This window comes from Cariama cristata, unplaced genomic scaffold, assembly GCF_000690535.1.
Source record: "Cariama cristata isolate BGI_N322 unplaced genomic scaffold, ASM69053v1 scaffold4797, whole genome shotgun sequence".
Classification (NCBI taxonomy): domain Eukaryota; kingdom Metazoa; phylum Chordata; class Aves; order Cariamiformes; family Cariamidae; genus Cariama; species Cariama cristata.
This window is the reverse complement of record NW_009628349.1, coordinates 304,571-322,003: the sequence shown is the minus strand read 5'-3', so window position 1 is coordinate 322,003 and position 17,433 is coordinate 304,571. Positions and strand designations below refer to the sequence as shown.

Genomic DNA, 17,433 nt, shown 5'->3' with positions numbered 1-17,433 from the left:
CTTCTTCACCCGAAGGAACTAGCCAGGGAAAGGGAAGGTGACAGTAAGAAACACAGGGACAAAAAGGTTGGTAACATGACTGTGCAATCAGTACTGTAGCACCTCGGCCCTTTGGGAGGGCAGGTGTATGTTGTGGGCAGCACAGATTTGGCCATTTTCTGGTCAGACTGATCCCTCTTAAACATCTGCTGCTGCTCCTCACAGGGAGGACAGAGAATTACTCACAGCTTGCTAATCTGGCACCTCCACGTCAGGGTCATTGGAAAGGGAAATGGAGACCTCTGCGACTGAGTCACCCTTTTTTGCCCAGCCCTCACCTTTCATGATAAAAGCCCTGCAGCCACAAACACCTGGGTCACAAACCTTCACAATGAGGCCCTACTTTGCCGTACATGCTCTTCTTATAGCGATTGTTACCCTGAGTCCAGTGACTGCCACAGCACGGAGTGAAAAAGATGCCACCGGAGAAGATACCTATCCCCCACTGTGGGACCTTGCCCCTGGAAACCTGCTGGGTTTCCTAGTAAAGGACAACAAAATTGTCATCAATGCTTGGAACTATCAAGAACGACTGGGATTGTATAAGAACTTGCTAAACTCTTCAGCCAAATATTTTACTGCCTTTGGACCCCAAAATTTTGGCAATATTCTCTGGGGATTACCATTGCAGCATGGATGGCAATTCCGTACAGGTATGAGTTATGTCCTTAAGTTGCTGGAACAGCAAAATGTTTACCAGACCCACTTTGGGTCATCCTTTCCAAGGTTTCTGCCTCCCAAAGCAGCCCAGTATAGCCTCAGATGGTATAAATTTTGACATACTGAGCTAAGCTGCCAATTTGAAAAAGAAATCCTGAATGAGGGGAACACCCTTGCCTTGTTGAGCAATAGCTGTTAAACTTCCTGATAGGAAAAGGAATTGCCTCACTTAGGACTGGTCAGAATCCAGAAGATTTGTGGTTTAGATGGGCAATATTTCAGTTAGCTGAAAATCTTTGAAAAGATATTCCCAGTTGCTGCAGTTAATAATTGGTAGGTTTCAGGGCCTGCACTCTGGAGCGATGTTCTTAAATTGTTGACTAATAGTCTTTTTTTGGTGATTAATGTTACGATCTTCTATTGGTGGTTCGAGTTTCATTTCTAATACACAGAGTTGAAAGTCCACCTCTCCCTCTGAGAATTTGTTTCCATTTGCCCTTTTTAATCGGTTTAGGAGTAGCCTCATTATTTTCTAAACATGTTTTTTACAAAAATCAAACTTTATTCTGTTTGTTGGAGTTGTGGTTTTTTTTTTGTTTCGTTTTGCTTTGTTTTTTAAATTGTGTCCAAATTATAATGGCTCATCCCCCAAAAGCTGGTTGTTATCTGGGGCAGTTATTCTTGTTTGCTTGCTGACTGTGCCAGAGAAGCAGGCACAGAAACACGTGTGAAAGGTCCCTTGAGGCTAAGGCTGCAATATCTTATCGAGGGCTTTATCAGAGAATGTGTTCTCTCACACACTGCTTCTCACGCAGCAGGCAGCGAAGCCCTTCCATTCAAAGCAAGAGTTGACTTGCCTTGTTCTAGCAACCAGGAGAGGTGGGAAGAGGGGAATAAGAGTCAATGATGTTTTCAGGCACTTGTGCCTGGTGCTAACGAGGTGTAAGCAAATGCATCTGTCTGCTTGTTGTTTTCTTTATTGGTTGTGATCTGTAGTTTTGTCAGGTGGTGGTTTGGCTGAAGCTGTATGTTTGGAAGAAGACAGAGGTGCTGCAGCTGGTGGTGAAGGAAGGCTGCCAGCATTTAGTCACAGCTAATGGAAAATTCACTGCTAAGTCAAAATGAGGAAAAGGAGGTAGAGTAAGCAAAATCAAGCAGGCAACAGATAGCAGCAAGAAGAATTTGGCTGGAGTTTAGGCAAGCTTTTTCCTCTTTCTCTTCTTTTTGTATAGGAAAAGAAAGAGAAGATGAAGAGGATGGCTGGTGCAGCAGGGGAGTTGACCTGATGTGTGGCAGAGGCAAAGATGATTGGATGCAGAAGCTACCCTTGAGGGGTGACCTGGTGGAAAGGATCTAGTTATGTAGTGTGGCCTCACCCACAAAGTGATGATGTGCCTGGTTGCAGTGACAGTTCCTAAATAAAGATGAAGGACATGGTAGATGAGAGGAAGATTTGCACCAGGTTGCACAGACAGGTAAAGATCTACTGTCACCTGCCAAACAGTCATAGGACTGGTCCTTAGACAAGGAGACGTATTTTTGAAATTACATGATCAGAAGGTTAAAAAAATAGTAGAAGGAGAAATAGCACATGGCTGGAAAGAGTTTTACAGTAAAAAATGTGAGAAATTGAAGAATAAATGGATAAGGGGGAAAGAAAGATATAATTTTGGTGCATACAGTAGTGAGGTTAGCAGCTGGCTAAACCTAATCCAGATAGGCAGCTGGGCTAGATTAGTGGGGAATAACTGGAGCATTTATATATCGAGATAATAAGCTTGGGTAAAAAAAAGCAGGATTTGAGTTCATGGTGCAAGCCAGCAGAGCCTTGAAAATACTACAAAAGCTGTTGAATTAACAACTCTGGTCATGAAAGTTATGTTGCTGAGAATATATTTTTATGGATATAGTCCTATATAAACCGTAAAGAGGTCGTATTGTATGTCCAAAGAGTAGGAAAGGTTGCACCTATATTTAAGACGAAGGAAAAATGGGATAAAGACACAAAAATATTTATTTCTCTTACATCAGCAGTAGATGAGACATTAGGATAAGTATAGAGGAAAGAATACTTAAAGGTATGGAGCTAAACAGAAAAAGGGATAAAGCTCAGCTTACATGAATCAAAGGTGGATTGTGTCAGACTAACTTTATATCTTCTTTTATGATATAAGTGACATTTTACTGAAGTCCAGAAAAGTGTTTCCTCCCTTTGCAAAATTAAAGCATAAAATGAAAGTTTTTAACAACGCTTTACAAAATAAGAATGAAACAGGGAATTGCAAATCTAGTAAAGGCACACCTGAAAGAGAATTTAGTGACAAGTGTGGCTAAGGGAAGTTACAGTCAAATGGGGGATATGCTCAGAGTTCTTCAATTATCGTTCTTGAGAACAACTACATTTAGCTTTTCCGTTAACAACCTTGCCACAAAACATAGCGGAGAAATCTTGCTAATGAGGTTGCACGTAGTTGCTAATGACACAGAGCTGGGAGGCACTGTCAATACAGAGACAGACAGAGATAGCTTGGGTAGACCTGAAGACTGAGATAACAATCATGTTAAACACAGGGAATAGGAGGGAGCAGAGAGAGCAAAAATGGAGTGTAGAGCTGGAAATGGGGTTAGTGCTAACAATCTTTGGTAAATCTCACATATAATTCTTCTGCAACATTTTGTCTTCTTTTTCTTCTTTTCCTTTATTCTTCCCGTTCACCCCCTTTGCATACCAGTCAACTACTGCTGCCTATTTCTGAAGCCCTGTGTGGAAGTAGCACCTTGAAAACAAAAAAATCTTTCTGTAAATATTAAAAAATATAATTTTTCATTAAAAAAAACCCTGTTGTACTGCATTCCTGACCACTGCAAGTTCATGCTGTCAGTGCTCTGCTACTGAAAGATAACAGACTTCAGCAGCTAGCCTGCCCAAAAGCACAAGCTTTGTTCAGTCAGCTAGAGAGGATAATTAGGGTAATCTGTATGCACATGGTTCATGATCATCTCTTCTTCTCAAGTAAACAGTATCAGAAAATTTGGTTTGTTTTTTAAAGAATGTAATGAGGTTTAGTTCTAATCTGACAGAAATGACACTGTCGTTATTCAGCTGACTCATCAGAGAGTAAGTGCTCTGCAGGGCAGAGTCTGGGAGCCTCTGGAATAGCTCAAGTCATTGGACCTGACCATGGCAATTTCATGTCATACTCTTAAAGCAGATTTCCTGACTCACTACATGACTGCTTACCATGTAACGTGCATGTACATTATGCTTTCAGGAATTAGGCTGTTTGTCCATGTCATGTGCTTAAAGTAAAATATGCCTTACATGCTGTCACGAATAATTGTGAAATGTCTTGCATGTTTACTACAGCACAGGTGCTTGAAAGCCCTGATAATCTGATACAACAACGTTTGCATGCTTAGCTTCACAGTAAGGCCATGTTTGTATGCATCGTTAAACTGGAAGGCATTCTGTATCACGCAACCCAATTAGGTGAGACGATTACTAGCACATTTAATTTGTACTATTCTGCTTGTTAAGCAGCTCTCCTACACTAGCAGCCCTGCATCTATTGAAGACGATGCATCAGCTATGCATGTGTTTATGTCCATATGCGCATGTATATTTATATCTCCATAAAAATATCACTGCAATGTCCTACTTTCAGACAGTTCCATAAATTCTCAGAATACATTTACAGTGAGGAATAAATCGAACTGTAAAACACAATCAAATTACTATGCACTGCGTGAAGTATTGACTGAGAAATTCAACTACTCTAGGAACAGTAGTTTATAAAGCAAAACAACAGTAATTGTTCTGCTTCTCTGAGCAAAATTCTGCGTGCTTTAATCCTATATATTTTTTTCATCTCAGTGGGATTTCTTGTGTGAAAAAGATTGAGAAGTATTTGGTGTATTATTTCATTTATTCAGGCAGATTAGCAGATCCTTCCAGTGTGACTTCCTGTGGCTATGAAGATGGAGACCTCCTGTGCATATCTGTAAGAAGCTGGTGGTCCTGTAAGTATGTGCTCTTACACTGTTCTTCTCCAAAACATGATTAGTGTCCTAGAAGGCGATTCAGAATCCTCCTTCCCCTTAGACTTCTGTGTTCTGAAGTAATTGCAGTGCTACGTAATTCTCTATTGAAAACTTGCAGCAAGATACCTACGTGTGAGTGAGTAAGTGGAAGTTAATTGACTTTGATAACATATTTGAGGAAGGAAAAAAATGCAAATTTGCAGCCTTAAAAACATTTACACTGCGAAAATACATGTTAAAATGTGTAAAAAACACCATGACAGGTATCTATACATGTAGACATTTGTAGAAATGACAGGTTTTGATTACTCCGAGCAGATTTGTTCAGTTGAGATGCTAGTACTTCAAACTAAAACTTAGCGTGAGAATGTCAAGCAGGAATCTTTGTGGTTCTTGCATCACCCTCAGTAATACAAATCTGACAGGACTTTTCTGCCTTCAGTTGCACCTCCACAACTTCACTGTGGCCAGAGAATGAAAAAGACATTCTCACAAGGAATGAAATAAAGGGAGACTTTGTGGACATGATATCCAAATAACTTCATTATCTTCATTACACTGACATTTATCCAGCAGGCTTTCAAGTGTTCAGCTAAAACTTAGTTAATACTTTGACCTGGTGTACGTGAGCTATAAGGCAATTTCTGTTCACTTTAATATTGACTTTGGAGTTCTAGTAGGTTGAAATTCTGTTAGTTTTTTTTCATTATTCCAGTAAGTAGCAGCAAGCTGAAGACAGTGACAGAGAGAGAGAGAAGTGTAAAGATCTAAATTTCCAGTGTCAATGCCCCTGACATTTTCAGTGTTTTCTTCAATACATCTAAAAATACACATCAGATGTGTCAGTTGTCCCAAAAATGGAAACAGCCAAAATTCCTGGATACTTTTGATAATTCAGGCCATTTTTATGTTGTCCTGTTGAGCTGGGTGGATCAAGTTAATACATGGTTTCTCTTAGCCTGAGAGACACAAGAATTTCATTTGTTGAAATGAAAATATTTTTTTTTAAGGAGGTAAAAGGCCTTGTAAGTCCTCCAGTTTAAATATTCTTTCCCTTCCTAAGGAAAGGGGAAGTATCACGTTCTTTTTCCTGTAGTACTTTTTCCTTCCATCGCTTCTGTCCCTTGCTCCCTCAGGTTCCCTTGCTGTCCCATCACAGGTCCCCCTTTCCACCAGACCTGCTGGCAGGTTTCAGCAAACGACTCTGTGCCTTCCCTGCCACACGAACACTTTGCTGTAGAGGCCATTCGAATGCAGCTTCTGGCTGTGAGCCAGCGATCAAATGTACATATCTTCAAGTGATCCGAGGCATAAGCAGAGAGTAAATTTAAAATGTAAATTTAGAGTACAATCAAAGCTGACACTGGTACTCACTCCAGCTGCAGTTTCCCGTCTCCGTGGGTGGCTAGCACTAGGTGCTCCGTGGGAAGGTGTCTCGTACCGTGACAAGTAACAAGGGTCATTGCATAGCCCTGTGCAAGCAGGGGACCTTCCTGGAGTAGAAACCACCACATTTACTTTCTCAGTGTTTGGATTCCTGCTCTTCACTGACTTCTAAATGCTGCACGTTTGCTTGATACCCATTTTGTTGCCTCCAAAAAATGTATAAACTCAGCCTTGATTTACCCTGTTGCAGCAGGAACGTGCAAAAAGTCTTTCAGACTGCGCAGACGTGTCTCTTACTGTTCTCAGGATGTAAGTGGTTTCGGCTGGCCTTCAGGGCAGCCCTCTCTTGCACGGGTAGTCGTATGAAGCCAGGAATGAGCTTAAACCAGAAACCCACGTTTAATACACCCCAAGGTGTATGAGACACTCCCTGCTTAAGAACTTCAGTCCTTTTTGCCTAGAATAATATTTAGTATAGTCCTCTCCTGGATTGTTTTCTGCCCTCTGAGTCACTCAAGCAGGTACAAATACGTAATAAATACAAGCCCACTTAGAAGAATGTAAGTACTTTCTGACGTGAAATCCAGGTTTCAACACTTCTCATGAAAACAGTGAACAAGAAGCAAGACCCAGCTTAGCAACGACTCCCAGTGCGACGCTGTCTTCTTGTCATTTGGGACTTCTCTTTTGCTCTTCTGACTGGCCATACATTCCCTTCCGAACTCCCAGCCAGGCCCACATATAGGAGGTGGAACAGTGGTTTCCCGTGAGTAGGACAGGGATACATGGTAGGTGGTCAAGTTTTGATGGTTTTGGTCCTCACTGCTGGGACTGTGTACAAAATACCCAGGCGGTCCATGACTCTGAGACCAAGCACAAGCAAACGACTTCTCAAGTGTGACAGCTCAGGAGTACCCACCCAAGAACAGCTGGTCTCCAGGCTCTACTTCACTGAAAGTTATTAAACTTATTTCTACAAAGGGGACACAATTAAGAGGAGAATCTAAATTTTTTGTTTCAAATGAGGAATATCAAATAGCCCTGTGGGCACTCTCACTGGAGATATGGTCCAGCACAGGTAAGAGCTGAACCTGGGTTTCCTACAGGCTGGGTCTGACTGCTCCAACTTATGGATCAGACCAGAGGAAGCCATTATCCTAAAATAAATCTAAACAAACAAGCTGAGGTCATTTCCAAGCAGTTTTCAATGAGCAAATCTTTTTTAAAAGCAAAATTATTATTTCCAGTAAAATACCACTGGTATTTGCCTTTTCCTTTCCTATATGCCTAGGATGTATAGAAGAGTATTTTTAAGAAAACAATACTCATGGAGTACCCCTTAGCCTTTCTGTGCCTAATTTGCAACTAATATTTGAAAGACTTTTGATGTCCCATCTGTGACAACCTATGAAGGTCTACCTTTTTTCAGTTGTTTGTCCTTTCCTGCAAAGTATGGCACGCTGTCAGGTCATGCAAGGGTATTAAAGGACAATATATAAATGAATATTATCCAAATCAATAGAGATCATCATTAGTGCCTTTCAGTACATATGTCCATACCCAGTTGTATCAGTGGTAAGTTGAAACGGTTGCATTCGGTATGGGAGAGTCTTCATTTTTTCTATGCGGGAATTTTTCATTTGCTTGTGATTAACACCTCCTCCTTTTTAATGACTGTTACAGGTATGAATTACTACCTGGCTGTCATACCCTTTCTGGGGGCAGTGGAGGCTGGCTTCTTTGGGCAGCTGCAGTATGAGATAGAAATATTGCCACCAGAGGAGCGAAGAGCTGATTTCTGTTATAGTGTTGCTGACTGCCGGTCTCGCATTCCCGAGCTCATGGATGACTGGAAGGCCTATTTTGAAGTAAATCATTTCACTTTTTTTTCATATTTTGTAGGAAATGATACCAGAATATTGCCTTTAAAAACTATTATTACTGCTATTTATAAGATTTGGAGATTTTGGTTTGCTTTCAATATCAGCTTGATAGTAACAAGCAGGAAAAATGAAAAGCATAGCATAAAGTGAGTCAGATCAAGAAGGCCAGGATTTTCACAAGTTACAGATTTTTTTCCTTTCTTTAAGATAGTTCAGTATTTTGGAGTCTGTCCCAAGAGACTGTTTTGTTAACAGCTATATTTGTATTCTTCCTATACTGTTTATGTTAGCAATGCAATTAAGCTGGTGAGATAGAACATTACCCTTGAGAAATGGCCTTGCGTTGGTTTTATAGGGTTCTTTTATCCCTTTGAACATCTAAAAAACTTTAAATGCTGAAACTTCATTTAGAAGTTCACTTATTCCATTCACTTATTTATGCAAGTAGATCTTCTCTTTCCTCCTCATTAGCTGTTCCCTAATCCCAAAGATGACAATATTTCTTACTTCATGGATTCAATAACTGTTTTTATAGACAGACTTCTATATTCAACATTTTTCTTGGTAGTCAAATAATTGATAATGGTCAGAAAATTTAAATCATGAGTCCCTCTTGGCAACTGTGAGTGAAGGTAAAGGTTTTAGGAGCAAGACTGGTTTTATTTTCTTAAGATTATGTTTCCTAAGCAATATGTTTTAGAAGTTGTTATAAAAGATCTGCTCTTCAAATAGCCATAATGCTAACCATTAAGCATCATTTTCTTATTTTCTGAAAATCTTCAGAAAGTTGTGGCCGAAAGAGTACAAATAGGTTTTCAAGGAATCCAACATTTCATCACAGAAGCTTCCATGGCGCTCAGATACAAAACTCCACTGAATTATTGCGACAGAATACCTAAATTATGTGGATAAACCCCTCGCTCTGTTGAAGTCAAAGAACAGCAACTCCTGTTAACTTTACTGGGGATATGTATTCACTTTATAAATCTGCATTAATCACCTTTCTGTCCCCATGTCAGACACTGTAGTTACTTACAAAGCAGCACATTCTAACTACTCGAAAGCAACTTCCCTTAGCTTGCAAACTTACTTTTTTTTGATGAATGTGTGTAAGTCTAAAAAATTCATTGGGTTTAAACCTCTTCCCTGTTTCTCTGCCTTTTTTCTTCCCTGTTGCTGCAGTATCTGTTATCTACAGAACACAAAGCTGTGAACCCTGCGACCTTCTCCTCCTTCAAACTGGATGATGCCCTCCGTCTGATGTGGAGAGCGCACGTTGCCTCCATCGCTTATGCGCTGCCCAAGTTCCAAGACAGGTACGGGGACGAGAGAGGTGACCAAGGGGGATCTTCCCACCCGCCTGCCTCTTTGGAAGGATAGTATCCCAACAAAGTCCACATGAGCTTTCTTACTTTAGGCCTTTATTCTTTAGGCTCTGCTCTTCCTTCTGCTCTCGCGGAGCATAGGATGACCAGAGAGAGATGGCTGCCCAGGCCGTGATGGGCAGGCAGGCTGTGGGCTTAAAATGAGATGCTGATTCCTCTCTGGGAGCCAGAGCCTGAGTCAGGAGCTGTATTTAGTCTGGGCAGAGGCAGTGGTGTCAGGAGAAATTAGGTGTAAATTGCTGAAGGAAGCTTTAAGTCACAGTGGCACTGAGACCGCTCAAGATTTTGTACTGAACAAAGCACATCTGGGATAAATGATCAATTAATGTGCTTTACAGGGGATTATTTGTTACATTTTTATTTTGATCTCTTTCAGCTTAAAATATCTCTCTAATCCAGAAGCAAATTTCGGTGAAGACTGGGCTGATGCTGTAGATTTCATTGCAGCCACACACTTCTCTACGGATTTACTCACCACAAACAGGTTCCAGGCTTTCCTGCCGCAGAGGATGCTCGTTGAAGGGGATGTCCTCCCATTCATTAGTGACTTCAGTCCACAGCAAAATAGAGTCCTGCTTTCACTGAGAGCTCTGCACAAAGCAAACCAATTAACAGGTACGAGCCCGACCTACAAATGTCTGTAGGCCATAGACATTGAATATCTTGTTCTCCAATAGGAACACCGTTCTCCACAGGAACACAGTGTGGCTTTTGATATAAAATAGTATAAACACTTTCTAGAGACTAATAGTAAAACAGTAGAGCTAAAAAGACAACCAGAAGTGTACAACACACCAGAAAGTAAATACAGCGAGGGGATAACACTGACGATACGCAGTGAGGATTTCACATGAGACAAATGCATTGTTTGTTGGAGCAGATGATATTTTTTTCTGTAGTTTTCACAGGAACTTTAAAAATACAGACACTAGTTTGTGTTTCACCAATTAAATCTGAAACCATTAGAGCTGTAAATGAAGTTATTAGATCAATTGACTGATGAAAAAAATATAGGCAAATAATCATGAACAACGGTTTGTGTGTCCACAAATGTTCTGGTTTTGTTTTTCGATTTTGTCTCAGTCTTTGGTTTAACAGAGAATAGCATCTGTCCCAGCAACCTGTATCCTTAGACAACGCTGGCGTCATCACTGTCTTTAAAATAAGTTGTGCATCGCCACCCAGCGGTCAGATGCAGAAGTACACTCTCCTCAGCTGTCAGTTCAGCCGTAGGTATGGCTGGGTCGGAGACTTTGGGTTGTCCTTTGTGAAGGAAAGTTCTTTTGAATCTTTAAATGAAAACACAATATAAAAATACACTGACAAATTAGTACCCAGAGCTATGGCATTTGTTTTGTGATCCCCTTCTTCTGTCCATACATTTCAGTGAAAGTTCTCTCAGTAGTTGTATCTGTAGCTGAAAAAGATGTGTGATGAAGCTATTCAGTGTCACAAAGGAGCATCGTCACATCACAGAGTGCTTCCCTCACACCTTCCACGTAGCATTATTCCTCCAAGTCTGAATAAGGATCTTAACAGCTCCATCCCATGCCTGGTAGACTGTGCCACAGTTCAGGGTGGAGAGAGGGATGAAGGTGTGTCATGCAGCTGCAGCCATAATGAAGTCCGTAGCTGAACTCCCTTGCTTTACAGGTGGGAGATTTCCGTGACTCTGCTTTGAAGGGATGGGCCTTGCTTTCAGCGGAGAGTTAAATGCCAGCTGACTCAACCTGGTGATTGACTTGCAGATCAGAAAAGGAGCTTTAAATTAAATTTGATCTGAGTCTGGATCCACGGCCTCGACAGGGACAGGACACATTAGATCTTACTGCTGCAAAATTCAGACAACAAAATGTGACATAATGTTTTTGTAGAGTCGGATTCCTCAAACTTTTAAATACATTCTGTGAGATGTGGAGTCCTCTTCTGGTGCTGCAAACTTCAACAGCAGATAGAGGGTCTCGGTACCTCTGAGGACAGGAGTCTGTCCAACCCAGAGTGAGATTTCTTTTCTTGCTTCAGAATTCGATTACTCTTTATTTCGCGCTAGCAGCCTTGGCCAGTCCAGCAGGGACCTGTATTGGGAGGGTGCCGTGCTACCTCTAAAGCTTCTCGACTCACGGACAGTCAGAGGCCTTACTTTTTATGCTTTGCCCTTTACTGATATCTGAAGGCAGAACAGCAGATTCCTTGTTATTCGAGACCTTTCCTGTTGTCCTCACCTTTCCTGCGGTCCTCCTAAGTAAAAGGACCTTTTGCTGTCTTCTCCTCTTAACTCGTCATCCCCCCAGTACAACGCTGTGCGAATTCAATTCTTCACTGTTGCCAGTTTTATACAAGAGCATGTTTTGCAGGAGAATAAGCTCCTCTTGGTTTTCTAGTAGACTTTTTTTTTTACCCTCAGATTTCCTCTGTGGACCCTTTATCCACCATAAAGATCAGCACTGAGAGGAGTGGGGAGCCGGCAATGACTATCCTGCAAACTGATGCTAATGCTGGACTGGTCAGGCACACTTCCTAAAGAGCCACTGCTTATTGCCTGGATGAAAGTATTAGGATCATTTGCTTCTTTAGCTTGAGGCCTTAGCTAGCAGAAAGTGCAAATTCTTGGTTGCTGTAGAGTAAAAACAAAGATGTGCATCGTTATAACTACCAGGCTACTGCTTCATAAGCCATGAAACTGTGTGCAACTGCAGCCCAAGACCTTAACGTGCATCTTCAATCATTTTGACTTGCAACACTAATGACAAGGGAACAAGCCCAGTTGTCTGTCAGTACAAAGGATCCTAAGCTGAATGAATGGCCTGTGTCTCCCTACATATTTGTAGGCAATGATTACCCATTGGCATGCTCCAGCTTTGTCTACATTTCACTGTCCACGGGAGAGTGGTGGGTGTTTGTTGCCAGACGTGCACTTCGTCCCTTGTGTGCCGTGAGCTGCGTGTGCTCCATGTTAATTTGACAATGTCACGTTGTGTTTCTTTCCAAGGAGGATTGCTGCTGAAGCTCTGGCAAAAGGCTATGTCTACTGAAGCAGGAAGAAAAATGGGACGAAAACTGATTGAAGACTTGGCCTCGAGCCAGAAGTTCGACCCAGTGGGAATATATAATGATTTGAAAGGAGCTGATTTGACAGCGCCCAGTTTCTTGAGAAAAAGCAGTTCCAGCATTGATTGATTTAATCTTTTAGCAGATATGTATCTGGTAATCTGGCTTTGGTAATGTCTTACAGCAGGATTTCCTGAGTAGCCATGTGTGCATCTCTCTCATACTGAATCAATATTTTTATCCTTAATTTTCCTAATTAGCTCATTCGTTTAACTCAATTCCTCATAAATAAGAAGCTTCACAGAAAATCTCACTTTATTACTTTTTCAAACTTTATAAATAATGTATCATTATTGGAGACAAAATTAAATAAAGGCAAATTATATTCTCTTTCAAACATGTTTTTTCCCTGTATACAAGGATCCCACCAGATATGTAATTACGTAGGTCCTTGACGGTCTAACAGATGATCATCAGAAACTTTTTCTTGAAGTTCTGATCCAAAATCAATGCCTCGACTGTTTCCCACAAAAGTTGTTATTTTGCAGACCAGCTGAAATCAAATTTGAAGCTTTCAGGCTTTTCAAATTAAATACTTAAGTACAGGTGGATTCCCTAGGTATGCTGCTTTGCAACAAATACATGCCTCATGTTGTACTGTGAGGCCAATCCTGAGAAGTCCTGAAGCAAATGAGCTTATCCTGAGGCAGCTCTTGTATGACCAAGAGAGATTTCTGGCATTTGATTCATTTCACTTACCTCAAGAAAACACTGATCTACCTATATGATTATGTAGTCTGCATGCCCATGGATTGCTTTTCCGTTCCCCCATGTCTAAGCTTTTTTGTTGCAGGGTGTCATATGTTAGGTTTGATTACTGAGGAAGAGATAAATTCGCACTGTTCTCACTCCCAGCGCCTGGCACGCTCAGACCCAAGCGCTGATCCCAGTCTTCTGCGTGATAACACGTATTGGGAATTAATTATAATAATCAGAGGCTGTAGGGAAGTGGGACAGGGGTCCTGCAGGCAGGCGAGGGTTGAAGTTTCTTACGGAATCTGCTGACTTGGATCCTCCATCCTTACGAAAACTTCCCCTGGAGAGCCGGCATGGCTGGAGCTCCCTTTCCACGGTGGGAGAGCAGGGGATGGCCACTGCCTGCTGCATCCTGTCAGATTATAGCCTGCACTACAGCGTAGTTAAACATAACACAAGCCTTAGACTCATAAGCCAAAATAAGGAAAGCAGCTTTGATTTGCCACCATTTTAGGTCTGCCCCACAGTTTTGGCTGCACCTAGCATCTCAGTTGATAACTCTGTCCCACACCCCTCGCTCGGAAGGAGAAAGGCATGTGGGACTTGCTCTTCTGCTGGAGCACAGAGTTTCACTTTGTTGCGCTCATGTACTACTATTTGTAGCCATTGTCGCAACAGACTTTCTGACACACATACAACAGCCAAAGGTTTTCCACAGATGTTAGGGGTGAGATTTGGACTTTTTCCCCAGCACCAGAGTGGCTGAAAGAAACTCTCGCAGCCTCAGTAGCAGCTGAGCAAGGGCCCTTCCAGCAGGAACCCTCCAGCAGGCACCTTACAAGGCTCCCCATGAGAGCCCACCCTCCCATCGAGACAGGAGCACGATGACGGGGAGCAGCCCCAGCCCACGGCCCCAGCTGCAGGGTGTCCCCAGGCCCACGTCCCCCACGAGCTACAGGGTGTCCCCAGGCCCACGGGTGCCCATGGAGCCCATCCGCAGCCTGAAAGGTGCTGCTACACCCGGCAACGCTCCCCATAGGAACTGGCCAGCCGTTGTGTGCCCTCAGAGACTTTTTGTGCTGCTAGTCCAACTCCAGGCAGTGGGAGAAACATCAGCTCCTCGGGCGTCTCCACAGCTCCTGATTTATCAGCTCGATACCAAGTAAGGAAGGAAAAGAAAATTATTTGTGTCTTTCCATACCCCTTTCCTAGTTTGATTGGTCCTTTCTCCCCAAACTTGCACGATATTTGCACTGCAAATTAAGAAATAATTATCAAGACATTGAGCAGTTAAACACTATTCTGTCCTTTAATGTCCCAGGACAAAGGTTTTAATTATTCATTGTCATTTTATGGATAAACTCTTAATGTACCATCATTAGCTAACGATTTTCAAAGGAAATACATTAACGAGGCCTAAGAAAATGTGGGAGTTTTTACCTTAATTACCTGATTCATAGATCAGACTAATTACATTCCTACAGACTTTAGGTATAATCTAAAAGTAATCACCACAGCTGCCAGCTGTTAAAATATTAAGTTAGTTGTGCTCCAGAAAAATTTGAAAAAATTTTTTGACCTTTTCTGTGGTTAACTTAGCTTTAACCTAAGGTACACTGAGAAAACAAAAGAGCCATTAATACAGATACAGAAAAAAACCCTTATAAACGGTAAACTGCCACACTTGAGGCAATAATTGTAAAACACATTTTTAAAAAGCAAGTATCTCTGTACCTGAATTTATGACAACATCAGGAAATACTTCAGTGTTTCAAAAAAGAACCATCTTTCTTAATACAGCATCGAGCATTTATGTATTTCAGATACTTTGTACTAATCCAGCATGCCAACCAGTCAGGTAAAGGCTTTAGAAATTGGTCAGGAATTGCGCTTTGGAGATTGAGGCGCGTATATAAAAGTTTAGACAAAACACGGGTTGGTGCATTCTTACAAGTACAGCAGAGCCAGATATCTTGAAACAGAATAGATGCATCCTAGTAAGAAAACATGTGGATGTCAGAAACTAAGCAGAGAGAAAAGCATCAAGAGAAGGCCATACAGGTAAGGTAGGATGTGTCTGGAGAAGGATGGGAGAGCACTGGCGGAGTCTGTTTGCTAGTCAGGGCTAGCAAATCTGACAACTGCCAAAGCAGGGGTTTGCCCGACTCACAAAGCAGAAGATGTTTTTTTACTCAGCATTAACCTGGGGTTTGCAGCCCCGTTCTTATGCTTTTTACACATGTAATCTCTTTGCTGAGGACTGCTTGGCATTAAGCGGGACCAGTTTCTGTTTGACAGAGGTGCTGTTAGGAGAAAGCATAAACGCAACTGGCTGCGGGTCCAGAAAGCCAGCAAGTTAAACTTCTGTACACGCTTGCAAATAACGAGCCTAAGGAGACTGAAACAAACAACATTTGGGAGGGAAGGAGGGAAGGCTAGCGATGAAATGTAGTACACAATAAAGAAAGGACTTGAGAGAATAACAACCCACCAGGAAAGAGCCTGTCCATCCTCAAAGCTTGGGCTTTTCCCTGCGCCCCTCCCATGGCTCTGCGGGGCTGGTGGGGAACCAGCCTTCTCCTCCTGAGTTCACTCTACCCACACTCAAGGTCATCCAGGCTCATTTTAAGCAGGTCAGCTCCTTATTTGTGATAGATACGCAGTTTTCAGTGCCTTTCCTACAGGAGTGATCACATTTCTGAGGGATGGTTGGCAGGGAGGTTCTTGTCCTTGTCTACATGTTTGCAACTAGGAGTACAGCCATTGCAAAATGGACCTGTGCTTTACCAAATACTGTCCTAAACCGTCACACAATAGACATATGTAAGGGCTGACCTCTTCAGCAATCTCCCTTTTTGTTCCATAAGGGGAATGCCACCCTTCCCCTTCTCTAGGAAAGGTACCTCTGTCTTCACAGACCTGCAAGCAGGTATTAGCAGTCACATCTTTAGCTTTCTTTGGTATCAAGACACAGAGCTTACAGGGCCTACACACAAGGAGGTCATTAGCAAAAATGCAGAAAAATATTTTTTCTTTCAAGCAGGATTTGGATTCTTGGGTTTCCCCTTCCCTATGATCCCTAATCTGTGTAGAATTACTTGGGCTCTCTTTCTTTCCAGCTTGTGCTGTCCAGTGCATAACGAAGTGGGTTTTGCTGGTGGGAAAAAGCACTTTCCTCTATACCTGAAAGGTATGGAGGGGGAGCAACAATGTTCTTGCCCAGGGCAGCCTTTAACCTGTCAGCTAGGAGGTTTTGCTGGGAAGTACATGTAGATTTGGACCCTCCCAGATAGAAAACAAAACTGAACCTAGCACAAGTACTTTAACTGTCGGTGCACACCATTAAAAAAAACACTGCATTTCCCAAACCCAAACTGTTCAGTTAGTTACTTTTTCAGACCAGGGCATGCTGCCTGCCCCTCTCTGCAGGGTGTTGTGAGCTGTGAACCTCCAGTTCCCACTACCGAAGGCAGTGAGATTCAAGATGATACACTCTTTATACAACATTCCCCTCACCCTAAACTCAGTGGCTCCAGGAGGAGCACGTTACCTTTTTCAGATCTCATGTTAAGCCTTCACGTAAGGAGTGCAAGGAGCCGACTTCTGAAAAAGTCTGGTATTTCCTTCAGTTTAATTTTCAAAGAAAAATCCTTGCTTGATACCACCTCTCCCACTGCCATTTTGTTTTTGCACTGATGCTGGACATCTGCGCACTTGCTGGGCTCTGTTCTATTTAAGTTTGAATTGCTTACAGCCTATATCCACCGAGTCATTTGGGCTCCTAACACCCAATAGGATGTTTTTGATACGATTTAAGAATTTGAATGTGCTTGTGAATCTGAACCTAAACTCATTTTGGATCTAATCTGCTGTGCTACAGATGAGTCACAATGGGCCATGAGGTGTTTTAAGAACAATTTGCATGGGGTGAAGAGCAGTGCTGCACCAGGCAGGGGTTGGTAAGGATCTGTAGGAGAGCCCAAGGGAGCCCGGGCTGCAAACCTGCCAGCCTGCACCGGCTGGAAAGGGCTGCTCCGGCTGGGAAGCACAGAGGCAGTCACTCAAAGCAGGGTTCAGAGGACGAGGAATGGAGGTAGAATCACATAAGGATTTGTTACAAGGCGTTTATACCTACTTAAAATATAACTCAGTTTATGTAACATGTCTATCTAGAAAAACCATGATAATTTTAAAATGTTTTTTAACTGATTCATGCCTAACCAAAAGCTCCAGGA

The 17,433-nt window shown here is 42.2% G+C and overlaps 1 protein-coding gene across 1 annotated transcript; it reads left to right on the top strand.

Moving 5' to 3' along the window:
* Positions 1-370: 370 nt before the first annotated feature.
* On the top strand, positions 371-12,781 carry LOC104165205 (chromosome unknown open reading frame, human C6orf58). Its single transcript, XM_009704780.1, has 6 exons — positions 371-692; positions 4,633-4,719; positions 7,810-7,994; positions 9,192-9,325; positions 9,771-10,009; positions 12,384-12,781. Exons 1-6 carry the CDS (start codon positions 371-373, stop codon positions 12,569-12,571), a joined length of 1,155 nt encoding a protein of 384 aa, XP_009703082.1. The 3' UTR covers positions 12,572-12,781.
* The last annotated feature ends 4,652 nt before the right edge of the window (positions 12,782-17,433 follow it).